This window comes from Macrobrachium nipponense, chromosome 22 (assembly GCF_015104395.2).
Source record: "Macrobrachium nipponense isolate FS-2020 chromosome 22, ASM1510439v2, whole genome shotgun sequence".
Taxonomy (NCBI): Eukaryota; Metazoa; Arthropoda; class Malacostraca; order Decapoda; family Palaemonidae; genus Macrobrachium; species Macrobrachium nipponense.
Genome location: NC_087213.1, coordinates 19,238,092 through 19,258,328, shown reverse-complemented (window position 1 = coordinate 19,258,328; position 20,237 = coordinate 19,238,092). Strand labels below are relative to the sequence as shown.

Genomic DNA, 20,237 nt, shown 5'->3' with positions numbered 1-20,237 from the left:
GATACCGCCTCCCAGCAGCGGGAATGGGTACTAACCACCTGACCGACCACTGCATGTGTCGTAGGTTTTGAAATTCTGTCGGACTTCGGAGAATACAGCTATATATATATCTGCCAGGTAAGTACTATGAACAAACTTTATTGTATCATTACAATATCATATTTTATAGGGCTAGGCTAGCGCCATAAAACCGGATCACCATTAACTGAGTCTGCTGATAACCAGGAATTGCCTTTATTATGGAAACATTCAACTGTCTGTATGCATTAATTTGTGTCAAATACTATACGTACTATAGAGTTTCAAATGCAGTTTCCCACATTTTCTTTTTACCCCCTCTTCTTTCACTCCATGACCTGAGCTCTTAAATATGTACACTTTCTTTTTGGTAGCACATGTGCCACTTTGGCACAAAGTTTGGCAAACATTTATTGAACACTTGAATGCAATCATGTGGAACTCTTGTTGAAGATAAAAAAGTATTTGCAACTTCGATCGTAATGCAATCATTCATCCAGAGAGTTCTTAGGAAATGGTAGTATATAACTACGCTGGCACAAGTTTGGCAAACATTTATTGAACCATTGAATGCAATCATGTGGAATTTCTTGTTGAAGATAAAAAAAGTATTTTACAACTTCGATCATAATGCAATCATTCATCCAGAGTTCTTAGGAATGGTAGTATATAACTACGCATTTAGATTTAAATATGTATCATTGCAGTAATTGTGCAGTGCTGACCAAAGTTATGGTCAGCACTTGACGTGAAACATTGTCCATTTATAAATGATGTTCATTGCATCTCCTCTCCAGCATAAAACCCAGCTGAACGGCATGAGCCAACAACCTGCAGATCACTCCCTTTTTTTTTTTTTTTTATAAATGAAGTGATAACTTCAGATTATATTTAAAAATCTCAGGTTGTATAAAATAAAAAGCTGTATTTGTCATGTTGTCACACAAACGACATTCCTCATGCCTTTCAAAAGAGAATATGAAAGCTTGTTTAGTGGTTTGGGGAAGGTCTGTTATTTTCAGTTTAACAAGTTATGTGACAAAAAAATAAGGTAGAGAAAAAATAGCAAGAACCACCTTCCAGAAGAGTGGACAGGAATCTTAAGGTGATGTGGTTGATTGGGTGCACTAACTTTTATTCAGTCTGTTGAGAAGAGAAACAGAAGGAGCCCAAAGATAAGAGAACATATACTAAACCAGTACCAGTAAGATAAATATAGCATTTTGAATGTAAGAGGTAATATAGTAATGTGATAGATTGAATGATATCTGCAACCAAGACTGAGGCCATGTGGTTACTGCCTGAAGTACAACTCATAGTTTTACTTGGCTCCAATTTTTACCCATTTCTTGAGAGCCAGTTTTGTAGGCCAGCTGTAGTGAGGGGATTGGTATGTGATTTGGTGGAAAAATATATAAAAATGATTAACACATGATAGGATACTATACGTACTAGCAATGATTATAAATAATCTAAATGTTTTCAAAAGGTAGAGTGTATTAATGGAATGAAATGTACTGTTTGCTTAAATTGTTTCAAAAGGTTAGATGTTAAAAATTAATTGAAAGGAAATGTACCTGTTTGTAGCAAATACCTTTGTTTTTATATTATTCAAATATACTAGTATACTGGTACTTGTTTACTATGATTTTAATTTCTTTTGCAGCTAGAGCCGTTGGTGCATCAGTTAGTGGCCATTCATCTGTTGTGCTTGATGACGTAACTGTATGTAAGCCTCTCATTGGGAGACGAGTACAGATTTTACCACCGTACTCTGCCTCCAGAAATGAAAAAATATACACCAGAATTTCATGGAACCCTCCAGGTGGTACTGCAAGAAGCTGGAGACTGGACTCTCTAGCAGCGTTACCTAATGAACAAATGAATTCCTTAAGGAGTAATCAAGGAGGACTTAAACATGGGTAGGTGTACCACAGTATTGTATTTTAAGTAACAATTTGATCTGTTAAAACCTAAATTTTTTTGCAAAGATTAATTTCATGGGTAATTAGAGAATGCAGTTGCCAACAAGCTTTTGATGTATCATTGAAAATATATTTCTTGTAAGTTGGCCTCAAATAAAGCTGTTTTCATACAATGAACTTACCTGTCAGATATATACTTAGCTAAGACTCCGTCGTCCCGACAGAAATTCAAATTTCGCAGCCACTCGCTACCGGTAGGTCAGGTGATCTACCTGCCTGCCCTGGGCGGCAGACTAGGAATTTTCCATTCCCGTTTTCTATCATATTTTCTCTGTCGCCGGTGGTATCAACATTGTGTTACTACCTCCTAACTGGAATTCGCTTTTCAAGACTTTTTTTTTTGATCATCTATATTGGATTTCTTGGTGACGTACTGGATCGTTGTTTGGCATTCGCTACTGTGGACTGGATTTGGACTTGCTTTTGATTTTTCTGATAGAATGTCTGATTCACAAGTGTTAGTGTGAGAGTGTGTGTGAATGTAGGCTGCAAGGTGAGGATACCGAAGGCTTCGGTTGATCCTCACACTGTATGTCGTAAGTGTAGGGGTTTGACTGTTTCTTTAGCTAACACCTGTTTTGAGTGTGAAAAGTTGAATGCTATTGAATGGAAGACTCTAACTTCTTACTTGAAGAAGTTAGAGAGGGATAGAATTAGACGGCTGCACAAAAGGGTGTGAGTACAAGGCCTATTGAGCCTTTTTCTGAGTCTAACTCTCCATATTATTAATGATTTGATTCTCCCTATGTATCTGAACCCTCACAGGCTTGCATTCGGATTCGGCTTCTGAAATCGCCAATCTGAAGGCTACTCTTCGTAAAATGAAGACAAAATGGCGGCATGCAAGGTAAGGGAAGTGATAGTGAATTACTTAGTGAAGTGAGTGTTCCCAGTGTGTGGATGCTGACGTCCCTGCGATGCTCCCAGGACTAGACCTCTTCCAAACTCACATACCCAGAGGAGAAGGAAAGTCGAAAGTCGTACGGAGGTTGTGGGGAATACACAACGGTCAGGCGTCCCTTCAGCAGGTTCTGTTTCGCTACAGTCTGCTCAGGACCGCTTTAATAGAAGCGTCCTACGAGATTGTTTCTCGTCGTCCGGCACTCCTTCACCTAAACGAGGGTGGAAGGACTCGGATCTTTCTAGGCCACTGAAAAGGCACTGGAAAGAACGCGCGTTTGACTCGCCACCCGGGGAGCGCTTCTCGGAGGAGCCCCCCTCTTCTATCAAGAAGGCTAAGCTGGTCTCGACGCCTCCTCGATCGGTAGTTGAGGATCGCATCCTTCGAGTTCTCCTGCTTCTTCTATTGAAGAGGACGCTGGTGTGGGCTTCCAAGAGGATATTGCTAGCAGTACAAGAGCAGTTAGCCTCTTTGGTTGGAGTTCTTTCGAGGGATCCCCCTCGCAAGAAGGACGCTAGACTTCCTATTAAGAAGTCTCGTCTTCTTTCGCCTGCCAGACGTGAAGCGTCCTTCAGGCATGAAGAGCCTTACAAGCGAGCCCCCCCCACGTCTTCCAGGCGCGAAGATTCTTTCAAGCGTCAGGAGCTATCTGAGCGAGTTGCTATCTAGATAGCTCAAGGATACGGAGACTCAGGACGCGATTCGGCCAAGCGCGAGGGGGGGGGGGCGGCCAGCCTGCGAGACCAAGCGCAGCGCCAGCCAGGCGCGAGGGCGCAAGAGTCGGCCAAGCGCGACGCCACCAGGCAGGTCGGCCAAGCGTGAGACGCCACCCAGGCGCGAGGAGTCAGGCTATGCGTGAGGCGCCAGACAAGCGCGAGGCGTCAGCCAGGCGCGAGATGCCAGCCAGCAACAAGCTCCAGCCAAGCGAGAAGCGCCAGCCAAGCGCGAGGCGCCAGACAAGCGCAAGGCGCCAGCCAAGCGCGAAGAGCTTTCCAGGCGTGAGAAGTCAAGCAGACGCGAGACTACTAGTAGACTTGAGAGAGAATCTGTTTACTCTATGAGTCCATCTCCTAGTAGAGTTTGTCGCCAGTAGAGAGAGAACTTGAGATCCTCTCGTTTTCAAGCCGATTCTCCCCCGCACGTGTAGAAGTAGATTCGGAAGACGAGGTTAACGGTAGAGAAGGCTTCTCTAACTATAGAGTTCTGACGGACCTTCTTTGCGGAGGTAGTGGAGATTCGTTGACTCCTGCGGCTCTCCTCCTTCGCCTCGATCACTGTTTTCGAGTGCGATCGTACCGAAGTCTTCGTCGGTGTTGAAGATGAGACCTACGATCTCTATGAAGAGAGCTCTACAGTCTCTTGACAAATGGATGTTGTCGAAGAAGGATCTCGACAACATCCACCTTCTGTATGCCTCCAGCCATACTTTCTGGTAAAATAGGTTTCAGGTGGTACCTACGAACTGGGAGAACATGGCCTTTCTCTCCCAGCGGCGGCTGAAGCGGACTTTTCAACCTTGGTTGACTCATCGCGGAGACACGCTTTGAATGGAGCTCGTGTGACTTGGGCGATTTGAGACTGATCATCTCCTCAATGGGCCTCTTCATATTTTGGAAGTGTTTAATTTCCTAAACTGGTCCCTTGGGGTGATGTCTAAGAAGGCTCATGACTCGGAAGGTCTAGACCCCGAAGTCATTCTTAGTATTCTGTCATGTATTGATAAGGCAGTACAAGACGGATCGGGAGAAATCTCCTCTCTCTTTGGAGCGGTACTCCTTAAGAAGAGGATATTTTTAGTGCCTTCTTAACCAAGGCGGTTTCTCCCTCACAGAGAGCAGCCCTGGTTTCGCTCCCATGTCAGACTTCTTGTTTCCATTCTCAGTTAGTGAAGGACATTTTCTCGCTCACTGACTGAGGCAAGGCGACACAGGATCTTCTCCTTCAAACGGCAAGGAAGAAGAGTAACCCTAGCTTGCGGTTGACAAGAAAGGAACCGAACTTCTACTGGTTCAGCCCTTTTCGAGGAAGGCCCCGCCCTCCAGAGCTCCCTCCCCTTTAAGAGAAGAGGTTCCTGAGAGGGAGAGGTTAAAGCGTTCTTACCCGTACCCCTGTTTAAGAAAGGGGAAGTGAGACCAGACAACCGCCTAAACACCAGTGGGGTGCCCAGGGCTTCTCGAATTTGCAAGACGAGCCTGGTATCCATTCATAAACTCGGACCGCCTCTTTCGATGTCCATAATCCGTGACAAGGGATATCTTATCCCCTTCCAGGACAGTCCTCCTCCCCTAACGACTATTCCGCGGGAACTGTCAAGCCCAGATACAGGGACCCTGTGCTGAGGGATACTCTTCGTCTGATGGTGGGAAATCAAATGTGGGACAAACGACGTCTTATAAGAATTAGTTCTGAGGGCAAAACTCTCCGGGGTTTTTACAATTCGGACTTTTTCCTGGTTGCGAAAGACCTCGGGGGGCTGGAGAACCAGTACTAAAGAGTCAAGCTGCTCTCGAACAAGTTAGTTCTAAAGGAGAAGTTTCTCTATGGAGACTTTCGGCCTCAGTTTCCTTTGCTGGCCTTTTACGTCAAGGAGATTGGATGGATGTCGCTGAATCTCCAGGATGCCTTATTTTTCAATGTTTCCCGATTCACCCTTTTTTCGAAGAAGTACCATCCGGTTTCATGACGGGGGGAAGGATCTTTCAGTCAGGGCCTTGTGTTTCGGCCTGTGTCCACAGCTACCTACAGGTCTTCACAAATCCTGGATGAAGAATGAAGTGGCGAGGTTTCTTCACCTCCAAAGGCTGTTCAACAATCTCTCTATATGATGGACGATTGGCCTCTATCAGGGCCAGAACAGAGAGACAGTGTTTGGAGGACGCCTTTCTTTGACCCTAGACCTGTAATAAAGGCGTTTGGGTACTAACCTCTGAACCTCGAGAAGTCAACAACTGATCCGCCCCAGACAGAACTTGGTCTAGCTGGGGATTTCAAGATGGAGTTCATCGGGGTTTTCGAGTATTTCCTTCGCAAGAGAGGAATAGTGAGAAGGCTTGGAGGAAAGTTCATTCTCTCGTTCTTAGGGGAAAGAAACGAACTTCGGCGGGAGGGTAATGGTTTAAGCCTTCCTAGGGAACCCTTTCCTTCCTCGGCTCGAACAGTTCTTTCCTCTAGGAAGACTGCATCTTCTTCCTCTTCAGTTTTTCCTAAGGAGATTCATGGATGAATTGGAAGACTTGGGACTTCTCTCCGCCATTTTTTTCCGTTTTTCCTTCCAATGGAGATGAAACCACACCTGCAAATGGCGGTTGTCCCCCTATCAAAAGAGAATCAAAAGGGAATTTCTCTGGAGGTTTCCCGAACCCAAGCCGAGTGGGTTATAATTCAGACGCATCGGAGAAGGATTGGGGACCACAAACTAGGACCGAGAGGAAGTAGGGTTCCAAGGCACCTTGGAAGGCCACACAGTGGGTCCTGGCACATAAATTGTTGTTTACAAAAGAAACTTCCTAGCAGTTCACCTTGGCTCTTAAACGTTCTTCCGAAGCCACCCTTTTGCGACAAACAAACAAGTGTGGTCCAAGTAGAATGTGGACAACACTACCCCCTCCGCCTTCCCCTACATTCGGAACGCAAGGGAGGGAACCACAACTCCGTTGTTCCTATACGAAATAGCAACGAGATCTGATACTTTGGACCTCCCAGAGGAAACAATCTCCACTCCTGACAATACATTTGTTCAGGGTACGAAGAAAACGTCAGTGGGCGGACAACGACTGAGCAGGAGGAAAGCCAGGTCCTTCAACACAGAATGCGGACCCTTCAATTCAGAGGTGTGTCAGAGTCTTTGGGATATTTGGGGCAACTCCTCATGTAGATCTGTTTCGCCACATTCCTTTCCAAAAGGCTGGAAGTTTCGTTTTGCTCAGTGGTGGAAGACCCAAGAGCTCTCCCTCGTGGGGTAGACGCCTTCATTGCTAGGACGGTCTCATGTTAGACGTGTTACGCTTTTCACCCCCTTTCAAAATCCTGGGGGCAAAGTGTTGAGAAAGTTTGTAGCGTCCAACGGGACAAGGAATGACCCTGATAGCCCCGAGTTTTGGCCAGCACAAGAATTGGTTTGTCAGAGGGTGCCTGGAGTGGACAGTGAGAACTTCCCAATGATCCCTTCCAAGAAGGATGGGATCTTCTCAGACAGCCACCCACTTCGAGAGGTTTCATCAAAACCACCCCCCGCTCTCAAAGCGCTGACTGTCAACCCCCCCTTTCGACTATTGGGAAAGACTTGTCAGAGCGAGGGGATGTTCTTTTCCGGCGAAACTTGCAAGACGCTATCACTAGAGCCCGGCCAGAGGATTCCACTAGGACGAGGTCTATTCAGTCCTAAGTGGGAGGTTTTTATTTTTAGGAAGGTGGTGTAAGTCTAAAGAAAACGTTGTCCTCCTCCAGTACCCTCTATAAAACCGACAAATCGCTGATTTCCCTTTTGTTCCTGAGAGAGGTCTCTCACTTTAACTGGTATCGACTAGCAAAGGTATACGGAGGGCATGCTTTCAGCAGTCTTCAGGAAACAGAAGGCCTTAGCAGATTGCTGATAATACGAAAGATCTGCAACGACTTGATTAGATCGTTTTGAAACGACAACAAAATCTAAGGAACTCACTCCTCCCAGCTGTGGAAAACCTGGATGTAGTTTCTCAAGTTTCCTTTCGTCTGACAGATTCGGAGCCTCCTCCATTTAGCTTCGTTTAGGGATGTAACGAGGAAAGCCGTGGTTTCTCCCTCATCTTTGGCGACAAGCCAAAAGAGTTTTGGTGAACTTTCAACTGCCCTTGAAGATTGAAAGTCCGGCTTTAACAGAGAACTCGGCCTTCTGCTCGTTTAGAACTCTTTCTTTTTCTAGCAAAAAATGAAAACCCCCTCGAATACCCTGGTCCAAGAGAATTCGAGATTAAAGGCTTTATCGGACTTAGTAGGTCAGAGAAAACAGACAAAGGTCTCTTTGCCTGTAAGAGCCTTGAAGTTTCTACTTAACAAAGGAAAGGAAAAAACAACAAATGGATGGCTCTAGAACAAGGTGCTTTGGTGTTGCTGATTAAGGACCCCACAAAGAAGCATCCGTCTAAGAACGGCATTAGCTTTGCTTCATAAAGGAGCGTCATTACAGAAGCTCCACTAAGTTCTGTCCTGAACGACTCTTTTCCCCAAACCCCCCATTTTAAGAAGGTAAAAGCTCATGAAGTTATGAGCAGTCGGACGACTGTATCTCTCTTTTTCAAGAAGAATATGTCGCTAAAGAAAATCTTTGAGACGAACATATTGGGAGTTGGGCAATTCGGTATTTGACATCTCATCTATATTAAAGACTTTCGCGTGGACCTACGAGAAATGTTTTTCTCTGGATCCTTTCGTGTCGGCGTATACGATCCTGGGTATGGGAGCCAACACCAATCCTTAAGTATATACTTACATTCTTTGTAGATATGTTCTAGAGTCTCTTCTAACAAAAAGGACTTGGTGCCGCACAGGCGGCCAGTCACTGTTGTTCAGTAAGAATCTCTTGTGATATCTTATTAGATGAGTATAAATTTTTTTTTGAAATTTATGTATGTGTGCGTATTGTGTTTTTTGAGTTATGGTTGTTGTGAAGAGTTCGGGGGATAACTCGGAACAATCTTTATTTCTAACATGTGGTTAGGATCAGGTGGTCGGGATTGGTTGTATGCTCCTTCATAAGGTGTATTGTCATATAAGTGGATCAGCACCCATTGACAAAGTCCTTTCAGGCTCTGCCGAGTAAGCGGATAAGACCCCATCGGCAGACCCACAAGAACTCTTGGCCATAGATCATATATCTTGCTAAAGTTTTTTGAGGTGATGCAGACTACTGGGCAAACACCCACGAAGTCTACCACCTATCAGGTAGGAACCAAGGTTTTATTTATACCTACAACATATGTTGTTTACCTGTCTATTCCAGAATTAGCTGTCTCTTACCCTCCACCAAAGGGTGCCAATCAGCTAAGTATATATCTGACAGGTAAGTTGATTGTATGAAAATGATATTGTTATGATACAATAAAGTTTCATACATACTTACCTGGCAGATAATATATACGATTATGGCCCACCCAGCTCCCCGCCAGGAGGCATGGAAGAAGAGAGAAAATATGATAGAAAACGGGAATGGTTCCTAGTCCTGCCGCCCAGGGCAGGCCGGTAGATCACCTGACCAACCTGTAGCGAGTGGCGCGAAATTTGAATTTCTATCGGGGACGACGGAGTCTTAGCTAAGTATATATCTGCCAGGTAAGTATGTATGAAACTTTATTGTATCATAACAATATCATTTTCTTGTAATTGGCCTCAAATAAAGCTGTTTTTTGTTTAGTGTAATCAAACCCCTTTTCTAATTTCTTAACCAAAAAGGTACATAGAGAAGTTTAAATGTATTTTTTTAAATCATTCATTATTGGCCTTATACCTGAAAACAATATACACAGTACAAAATTATTTAGCAGTTATTCAAATAAATCTTTTGCTTGTAATGTAGTGCTCAAGATTTATTTGGTATATTTTTTATATATAACATTTCAGGCCATGTTTTAAGATGTGTGGGCTCAAGCAGCATGGAATTATTGGTGTTACAGTATTATCTGAAAACAAGATACAGTACAAAATTATTTGGCACTTATTCAAATAAATCTTTTTTGCTAGTATAGTGCTCATGATTTGTTAAGTATGCATGTTTGATATATAAATTTTGTACATGAACTTCCCTGCCAGATATATACATAGCTTACGACTCTGACGTCACAACAGAAAATTCAAAACTCGCGGCACACGCTACAGGTAGGTCAGGTGATCTACCTTACCCGCCGCTGGGTGGCAGGTGTAAGAACCAATCCCCCTTTCCAGCCAGATTTTTCTCTGTCACCGGCTTAACAGCACCTGTTGTTAAGTCCTCTCGATAGTGGATTTATTCTCGTCGCCGACGATTCTTGGATTGACTAATTTGGTGATGTACCCTTTGTTCGTTGGCTTGGCATACGCTATTTTGGATTGTTTTTTGGATTGTTCTTTGCTTTTTTCTCATAATGGCTGATTCTGAACTTAAGAAATCTTCTATGTTTAGAGTATGTTCGAAGAGTGAATGTAAGGTGAGGCTTCCTAAAGCGTCTGTAGACCCTCACAGTGTGTGTATGAACTGTAGAGGGAATGAATGTTCTTTCGTTAACCCTTGTCAAGAGTGTGAAAGGTTGGATAAGGATGGATGGAAGTCTCTTTTTTCCTACTTAAGGAAGTTAGAGAAGGATAGAGCACGTAAGGCTTCTTCCAGGAGTTCAAGTAGGTCTCATGTTAGCGAACTTGATGTTGAGAACCCGATAGTAGACGTAGTTCCTTCTGTTTCAGCCCCTGCTCCCAGCTTTGAACCCGAAGATTCATGTTCGGAGAACGCAGTAAGGAGTAATGAGAGCAAAGTACGCTCTTATAAAGGTAAGAGTGACAGTGCAAGTGATAAGTGCAGTGCCCCTAGTGCAGTGGAGGGTGCGTCTGACCGGCTCACTAACGCTTCTAGGCCTAGACCTCTTCCAGACTCCCAGACCCAGTGGAGGAGGAAAGTCGAAAGCCGCAGAAAGGTTAGGAAGAACCCCCACCGGTCAGGCGTCCCCTCGGCAGATCCTGTTGCTCGTTCCCAGGCTGCCTTGGATAGAGCCAAGAAGGAAGTGTTAAGACAGTGCTTCTCGTCTTCTTCATCTCCTTCTCCTAAGCGTAGATGGAGCGCTTCAGAGTCGTCTCGCCCTCTCAAGAGAGCTTGGAAGGAACCTTGCGCCCTTCCTTCCAGCCCCGAATCCTTCTCAGAAGAACCAGAGATCGAGCGTAAGAGAACCAGGAGATCTCAAGGATCCTCTTTTCCGTTTGCCGACGCTCGTTGAGAGGAGGGCTTCTACTGCCTACTCGAAGGAGTTTTGAGAGACTCGCCAGCAGCGTCATCTTAGGCCGGTCCTACCAGGCACCCAGAAGTTATTCTGGCTTGTTTAAAGGCCAAGTATCTTTTAGCGGGAAGTGTTTCTTGCACCGTTGTCGGCAAGGACATCTCTCTCAGCCACCGGTCGAACGAAAGTCGATAAGAAGGGATTGCTGCGGACTTTTTCGGCCTAATGCAGGAAAGAGTGCAGAAGCCTCGCAGCAGAAGCCTCTTTCATTAAAGGAGACTCAGTCGCTCTCTCCGAGCAGGCGCTCCTTCTCACCGCCACCGAGACGTAAGGATCTTGGACTAGGCGTTCTTCTCCGTAACGAATCCGCTCTCCTAGTTTTAGGGAGGATAGACATCGCTCTCCGAAGACTCGCTCCTCTTCTTGCAAGCGTCAAGAGTTTGACAAGTACCAGGATTCTCGTTCTGTCCAGGATCGCAGTAGGCGCTCTTCGCCTGGAAGCCGCTCTTCTCTGCACAGGCGCACGGAGACTAGTAGGCACTTTTCTCTGGATTTTGTTTCTTCGCCTGAGATTTGTTTGCCATCGGTCAGACTCAGAGAAGATAGTAGGCGCAAAGAGCCTAGCAAGAGACAGACTAGACTATCTCCTCCTTGCGAGCGCACTCGATCAGATAGGCGCTCAGTACCTCGCAAACAATTTGCGTCTGACAGACGCTCTTCTTCGGAAGACTTTTCGCCTTGTGACAGGCGCCAAGAGCCTGACAAGCGCTTTGGATCGGACAAGCACCAAGAGCCTGACAAGCGCTTAGAACTTGACAGGCGCCCAGAGCCTAGCAGGAGTAAGGTTCCTGATAGGCGCTCTCCTCATACTAGGAGCCCTTCAGTTGTCTCTGACAAGGATTTTGACAGACGCGCCTCCTCTAGCAGGCGCTCTCCCAGTAGTCGGCGCTCTCCAAGCAGGCTCTCCCCAGCAGGCGCCTCTCCCAGAGGCGCTCTCCCAGCAGGCACTCTCCCAGTAGGCATCGCTCTAGTAGGCTTCTCCCGTAGGCATTCGGCTGCTAGCACTCTCCAGAAAAGCTCTCCTTATAAACACCCCCGATCTTCCAAACGTTTTTCTTTGGAAGAAGGACATGGTGCTTCCGAGGAAGATCTTCCAAAGGATTCTTCAGGTTCTTGTTACAAGAGATTGACTGAACTCCTCTTACAAGAATTTGGAGAGTCTCTTTCGGCGGTTGCTCCTCCGTCTCCCCCTTCCTTATTTTCAACAGCTAAAACTACGAAGACGTCGTCGGTGGTGAAGATGAAACCTACGGTGTCAATGAAGAAAGCGCTCAAGAGCTTCGACGATTGGTTGGTCTCTAAGGAGGAGAAGGGGAAGACCGTTTTTTCCTTCCCACCTTCCAAGCTTACCGGAAAGATGGGATTCTGGTACGAGTCGGGGGAGCCTTTGGGTTTGACTCTTCCAGCGTCTGCAGACTCGGACTTCTCTTCGTTGGTGGATTCCGCGCGTCGTTCGGCACTTAATTCTGCTAAGACGACGTGGGGAATGAGCGAACTCGACCACCTTCTGAAGGGAATGTTCCGGGTTCTGGAAGTGTTTAACTTCCTCGACTGGACCCTAGGAGTCTTGGCTAAGAAGACGAGGGATCAAGACTCTATCTCCGGAGGATTTACATTCAGTACTGTCTTGCATGGACAAGGCAGCGAGAAACGGTTCTGGAGAGATAGCTTCGCTTTTCGGGGCAGGAGTGGTTAAGAAGAGGGCAGTTTTCTGCTTCTTTTTAACCAAGGCGGTGTCGCATGCACGGAGATCGTCGTTGTTATACGCTCATCTTTCCCAGCAACTCCTTCCCAGAGAATCATCAATGAACATTTCCAACGCTCTTTCTGCTAAGGCGACGCAAGATATGTTGGCTCGTTCAGCGAGAATTCCAAAGGCTTCCTTTCAGCCTAAGGCGAAGAAGGAAACGTCGATCAAGCAAGAGCCCTTTCGAGGAGGCCCTTCTTCCCGCGCTTCTTCCTCCAGAGGAACAAGACCTCCTAGAAGAGGAAGGACCTTCTCTTGTTCGATCAGAGCGAAGAAGTAGTACGAGTGTCCTCCTCCAGACTGCAGTAGGTGCCAGACTGCTGAGTTTTGCTGACGTCTGGGCACAGAAGGGGGCGGACAACTGGTCCCTCTCTATAATCAAGAAAGGATACCTCATTCCCTTCGTGTCGAGACCACCTTTGACCACCACACCAAGGGAGTTAGTGGCCAGGTACAAAGACCCCCACATGAATCAGGCCCTTGCTCTAGCAGTAGAGCTGATGCTGGAGAAGCAAGCGATAGAGATGGTGCAGGACCCTCATTCCGCGGGTTTCTACAACCGTCTTTTTCTTGTACCCAAGAACTCAGGAGGATGGAGACCGGTTCTGGACGTAAAGCACCCATGAAATGTCCTTTGTGAAAGAAAGAGAAGGGTTTTACGATGGAGACGACATCCTCAGTATTAGCAGCCCTTCGTCCAGAGGACTGGATGGTGTCACTAGACCTTCAGGACGCTTATTTTCATGTGCCAATCCATCCTTCTTCGTGCAAGTTCCTGAGATTCATGTGGAAAGGGAAAGTGTTCCAGTTCAGGGCTTTGTGCTTCGGCCTCTCCACAGCCCCTCAAGTCTTTACAGGGCTGATGAAGAACGTAGCCCAATGGCTTCATCTCGAAGGAGTGAGGGTGTCCCTTTACTTGGACGATTGGCTGTCAGGGCAAAAATCGGGAGATTCAGGGCCAAATCGAAGGAAGAAAACGTCTGGAGGACCTTCAAATCACTTTGACCTTAGCGAGTTCTCTGGTGTTTGATGATAATCTTCGAGAAATCACAGCTAATCCCCAGCCAAGATCGTATTTATCTGGGGATAATCGGATGGTTGGTCTCAGGCTTTTTCGGGCATTTCCATCCCCGGAAAGGATAAACCGTTGTGCAGAGAAGGTTGCAACCTTTCTAGAGAAAGATGTATGCACAGCGAGGGAGTGGATGAGTCTGTTGGGGACACTCTCCTCGCTGGAGCAATTCGTTTCTCTAGGGAGGTTGCACCTCAGACCCCTACAGTTCTTCCTGAATCGGAACTGGAATCAGGGTGCTCAGGACCTAGATTTTGTGTTCAAAATCTCGACGAGATAAAGAGGATCTCCGTTGGTGGGCAGACCCTCTTCTTTCAGGAAGGCATTTCCTTACGGTTGAAGAACCCCGACCTAGTATTATTTGCGGACGCATCGGACAAAGGTTGGGGAGCGACTCTAGGATCCAGAGAAGTGTCAGGCACCTGGATGGGGGAACAGGTGTCCTGGCATATCAACAAAAAAGAACTCATGGCGATTTGGTTAGCCCTCAAAGGAGTTCGAACCTCTCGTTCCAGAAAGTCTTCAGTTCAGATCAACTCGGACAACACCACAGCCCTGGCTTACATTCGGAAACAGGGGGGGACTCACTCATTCTCCTGTACGAAACAGCAAGAATGCTCCTCTTGTGGTCGGAGGAAAGGGAGATAAGTCTCCTCACCAGGTTCGTACAGGGAGAAAGAAATGTCAGAGCAGATCTGCTCAGCAGAAGAAACCAAGTCCTTCCCTCAGAATGAACCCTTCACTTGGACGTATGCCAGGGGCTGTGGAAGATCTGAGGCAGACTTCATCTGGACCTCTTCGCAACTGCCAGGAACGCGAGGATAGACCTGTACTGTTCACCGATTTCAGACCTGAAAGCAGTAGCAGTAGACGCATTCCTGTTGGACTGGAGCAACCTAGACCTGTATGCGTTTCCCCCTTTCAAGATTGTAGGGGAGACTCTAAGGAAATTCTCAGTGTCAGAAGGAGCAAGGATGCCCTTGATAGCTCCATTCTGGCTCGCCCAGGACTGGTTCACAGAGGTACTGGAATGGTTGGTAGATGTTCCAAGATCCCTGCCACTAAGAGTCGATCTGCTCAAACAGCCCCACTTCGACAGGTTTCACAAGAACCTCCCCGCTCTCAGTCTGACTGGATTCAGACTATCAAGAGTCTGGTCAGAGCTAAGGGGTTTTCGGCAAAGTCTGCAAGAGCAATTGCCAATTGCACGTAGACCTTCCACTTCCAGGGTCTACCAGTCGAAGTGGGATGTTTTCCGACGTTGGTGCAGGAATCAGAACGTTTCCTCCTCCAGTACCTCTGTGACCCAGATAGCAGACTTTCTTATTTTCCTGAGGGAAAAATGCGGTTTGGTAGTCTCAACCATTAAGGGCTACAAGAGTATGCTATCTTCTGTGTTCAGACACAGGGGATTAAACATCTCTGAAGATAAAGATCTGCATGACTTAATCAAGTCGTTTGAGACTTCTAAAAAGAACTCTTGTTTAACCCCAAGCTGGAACCTGGATGTAGTGCTATCGTTTTTAAGATCCGCTAGATTCGAACCTCTCCATTCAGCTTCCTTCAGAGATCTTACTATGAAGACCTTGTTTCTCTGCGCTTTAGCTTCGGCTAAGAGAGTAAGCGAACTGCAAGCTTTGGAAGATGTTGGGTTCCAAGGAGACTCAGCTGTGTGTTCGTTTCTCCCGTCTTTCTTGGCCAAGAATGAAAAACCCAAACCCCTCTTCACCTTGGCCCAGGAGCTTCGAAATTAAAAAGCTTATCCTCTCTATTGGAGTAGAAGAGGAGAGGACCCTTTGCCCTGTAAGGAGCTTAAAGTTTTATCTCCAGAAGAAGAAAAAACTTGGGGCTAACTCAGACATCCTATGGTGTTCCGTAAGAGATCCTAGTAGGCCCTTATCAAAGAATGCTCTGTCATTCTTTATAAGGAACCTTATCAAAGAAGCATCTTGTGACCAAGATCAGTTTAGACTTCTTAAAGTCAAAGAGCATGAGGTAAGGGCCATCTCTACGTCTTTGGCTTTCAAGAAGAACTTGTCCTTACAAAACCTCATGAAGGCGACTTATTGGAGGTGTGAGTCAGTCTTTGCCAACCACTACCTGAAAGACGTAAGGATTACGTATGAGAAGTGCTTTGGGTTAGGCCCGTACGTATTGGCGGATTCAGTGCTGGGGCAGGGAGCTGAAGCATATCCTTTTTAAATATTGTATTTCTATTGTGTTTTTTGGTTGTGGGAAGGAGGATGCAGGAGGCATCTCCTCTTTCGTAGTTTTAACATTTGTGTTTTGTTTAGGTGATCGTTTTGTGCTTGACTCTTGAATGTAGTGGACAGGCTCTGTCATTTAAGTGGGTTGATCCCAGTTGACTAGACCCTAACTGGATTCTACCCAAAGTCAAGCGGAGTCACGCTGTTCCCATTGGTAGACCCAAAGAGTTTTTCAGCTGTAGGTCACGCCCTCGCTGGAACTCTTCAGGCAACGCAGACTTGTAGACAGTAACTATGAAGTCTTCTGCCTATATCAGGTAAGAACCAAGGGTATTTATTACTTTAACATATGTTATTTCCCCTTTTCTCTGGACTTATAAGTCTCTTTCCCTCCACCAAGGGTGTCAATCAGCTATGTATATATCTGGCAGGGAAGTTCATGTACAAAAATGATATTGTTAGTATACAATAAAGTTTTGTACATACTTACCTGGCAGATATATACGACTGATGGCCCTCCCAGCCTCCCCTCAGGAGACAGGTGGAAGAGAAAAATCTGGCTGGAAAGGGGGATTGGTTCTTACACCTCCCACCCAGCGGCAGGTAAGGTAGATCACCTGACCTACCTGTAGCGTGTGCTGCGAGTTTTGAATTTTCTGTCGTGACGTCAGAGTCGTAAGCTATGTATATATCTGCCAGGTAAGTATGTACAAAACTTTATTGTATACTAACAATATCATATTTCAGGCCGTGTTTAAGACGTGTGAGCTCTAGCAGCGTGGAATTAGAAAGTGAAGGGGAAGAAGATAATTCTTCGAGCCCGTCGTCTCCTTCCAGCCCCACCACTACGGCAACTACAACTACAACCTCATCTAGAGATGAAAATCTCTCTCTCACTCATCCTGACACCCATAATCCTTGGTTACAACAGTGTCATCAAACTACACTTCATAAGCTCAAACAAAAGTTTGATTCATCAAATGTTGTTGGTAAGTCACTGCTAGTCTATTTTCGGTATTGTCAACCATAAGCAAGGCATGAGATAAATTACATATAATGAGGAATTGCTTTTTCCATATTATGTAATGTTAAGGTTATAATTTTAGGATCTATACATGAAGTTTTTAAATTATGACCTGAAAATTTCAGAATGCATAATGCTGGAGAACCTTACATTCAAGTTTCGATATCCATGTGTTCTGGATCTAAAGATGGGGACTAGACAATATGGGGATGATGCACCTGAAAGCAAACGTAGAAGCCAGACAGCAAAAGCTGCAAATACTACTACAATAACATTAGGTGTTCGGCTGGCAGGCATGCAGGTGATTATTTCTCTTCCTTTTTCATATTTGGCATTGGTATTTCATTGCAGTGAAACAATTACATTTGTTTTTCCTCTATTTTAAAAACCACATAGTACAGATTTAAAGGAAATGTGTATTAGATTACTGTATGAATGTGGCAGTACCCAAATGGTAACTACTTGTTCAATATAAAATCACCTTGTTTATATGTTCATGTGTGACAGTGTGGTGTATGTATACACGTACGCATTATGTTGCTGTGCATTTGCCTGCCTTTCTCTTTCTTTCTCTGATTTATTATTGATATAAAAAGAAAAAAAAAATAAAGAGGAGATTTAAGTCCAGCCCATGTAAGCAGTTTTGGTGCATCAAAGGTAAGAGAGAATGTCAGTGTTATTTTTTATATACATTTTATAGACAGTATACTGCACAATTTGTTTTTTATTTTGTGTAAAGTACTGTAATCTGTAATCTGTGTTGTTTATAAGCAGACTAGAGTGTGTTGGTTGTTGTTTATAATCATATTGGGTGTATATAGACAGTACGTATTAACAAGGGGAGTAAGGGTATATTAACAAGGGGAGTAAGGGTATAAAGTTGCTGCTTTACTTCATTAGTGTTTTTTCCTTTAATTGCCAGGGTCGCAGATGTATTAATATGTATACATGACTCAATATAAAGTAATTTGACATTGAAACCTTTCTCTCAGTATGCTGACAACAAAAGTTATCTGAATGGAAGGGAAACATGAAAATTTTTTATGAATGGAAGGGAAACATGAAAATCTCATATGAATGGAAGGGAAACATGAGAATCTTATTGAAATGGAAGCAAACATGAAAATTGCCAGTGCTGATTATCCCTGGAACAAGTATGACAATAGTCTGATTTTTTAGGCTTGGAAAAAAGGGTGGTAAACAAAAGATTGTATGGCTTGTAACGTTTTAAAACATTAGTGTGTGATTTAAATGATTGTTGGGGGCAATGATGAAAATCATTTTTTAATGTAGAATGTACATATGTGGATAATATTTTGAAATTTCCATTCAGGTTGTAGAATATACACTGGTCATTGCAATAGTAATAATTATAATTGTTAGATGGATTTATAGAAGCAAGATTCGAACAGGAGATATGTACTTCTAAATACAAAGGAGTATGGAAGTGTATAAGTTAGTTTTGCTTTTTATTTATTGAAACCAAAAGTCAGTTTTTCCACTGATCTAGAATTACCAGCATTTACTAGTGCCATTGACAAATTAGTATATAATTTGTAACCATGTAGAAAAAGGCTTTTTGCAATGGTATGTCATTTCAATTTGCAGCACTTAAAATGCATTTATCTTTATTTTCAGTTATATAACCGAGAAAAGAAGTGCTACATCTGCAAAAATAAGTATTACGGACAGAAGCTATCTGAAGAGGGTTTCAAACAGACTTTACGGCAGTTTCTTCATAATGGAAGAAGGCTTAGACTTGATATAGCAGAATTAATTATAAGTAAGCTAGAAGACTTGCGTTCAATCATATCTAAACTTGATTCAGTTCGATTCTTCACATCATCATTATTGATTTTGTATGATGGCTACGATCCCTGTCAGTTAAAACCTCATCAGCGAGACAGCGAAAAAGAAAAGGAAGGAAAACCACCCGAATCTTCAAGAGGAACTGTTTGGTCGGAGTCACGTGTAGAAGAGGGAAATTCAGCAAGAGATAACTGGCAATCTAAAGAGCCTTCCAATGCCTCTCTTGGAGCCAAGCATCCAGCATATATGCGGGATGTTCCAGCAACTGGGGGAGGCAAGGCACCCAGAGAACAGATAAGTCGTAATGAAGGTGAACCTCCTTATAAATCAAAAAGTCGTCAGAGAAATAGAAGTTATAAACCAAGAGTTGATATCCGTCTAATAGACTTTGCCCATTCCACTCACAAAGGTATGGGAGATTCAAAGGTGTACAGTGGCCCTGATGAAGGCATTACCCTGGGCCTTGAAAATCTTATCAAAATATTTCAAGACATCAGAGATACCTTTGACCACTAGCAGTTAAAATGTCGTTGGACCTATGTAGATAGGTCTAATAAGGTGTTCTTGTCTATGTTAGACATCATCTCATTACATTTTTAAATTCATCTATCATGAATGCGTGTTGTTATGTGTGCAGATGTAGCTATACATTTATTCCATGTCAGAAATGACTTGTAAATAAGATGTTACAAATTATTATTATGTTAAAAGGTATAGATGTAGTTGCCTATTGGTTAGGCTTCTTTTATTTATACTGAGTTTTGATGTTTAAATTTTTTTATGTTGCTATATGTTAACTCGGCACAGTGCCAAAGCACCAGAAATCCTTGCTAATGAAAATCCTTGTAAAGGGGAAAGGAATTAGATGTCAGATTCAGTCTCTGTATGGGAATATCCCTACACTTTAGATGAGAGATTTTAGGTCCTTTACCATTTGGTAGTTTAACAAGTTGTAATGGGAATACAGTGCATAAAAAGTTAAAATTGTTGTGGCAGATCTCGTTCTTGTTTCTTAAAGAAATTAACTAGTAACTGTGACAGCAAAGCTAAGGTTGTGTATATTACCCCTTGTGTCAAGTTCTCTTTTGTGGCAGATGGAAAGAGTATTTCGGATTTTTCCTTGTTTACCTCGTGCTGTTTATATGTAAAGGAGAGATTACTTTAGGAGTAATAAATCCCTACCCAGTGATTATGCTCTTGTTTTCTTTACCCCTTTTATATTATATGTGACAGATGGAAAGGTCATACATTTATTTTTCTAAATGTTCCAAATCCATTTATATACTAAATAGTACTTAATAATGAAAAATAGCTGGATATATAGAATCTCGGTGGCAAGTGTAAGAAAACTGTAAACAAGTTCCTTTACTGTGTCTTGGCATAAAAGTTTACCCAAAAATTTCAAGAATTTAGATCATTGTGATACTGTGTGGTGCATGTCACTATATTTGATCATGCAATAACACAAGTCATACTAATG

General features: G+C 44.1%; 1 protein-coding gene across 3 annotated transcripts in view; it reads left to right on the top strand.

Annotated features, from left to right (window-relative positions):
- The window catches only part of LOC135198521 (inositol hexakisphosphate kinase 3-like), an 80,149-nt gene extending 60,200 nt beyond the window's left edge, over positions 1-19,949 (top strand). For 2 of the 3 annotated variants that reach the window (XM_064226176.1, XM_064226177.1), the window contains 3 exons: positions 16,672-16,913; positions 17,074-17,249; positions 18,587-19,949. In XM_064226176.1, coding sequence (XP_064082246.1) covers positions 16,672-16,913; positions 17,074-17,249; positions 18,587-19,273 — 1,105 coding nt within the window. In that variant the 3' untranslated portion in view covers positions 19,274-19,949. Of the gene's footprint in view, positions 1-1,790; positions 1,941-16,671; positions 16,914-17,073; positions 17,250-18,586 lie in introns of those variants that run through there. The other variant, XM_064226178.1, reaches the window with a different exon arrangement.
- Positions 19,950-20,237: the final 288 nt, after the last annotated feature.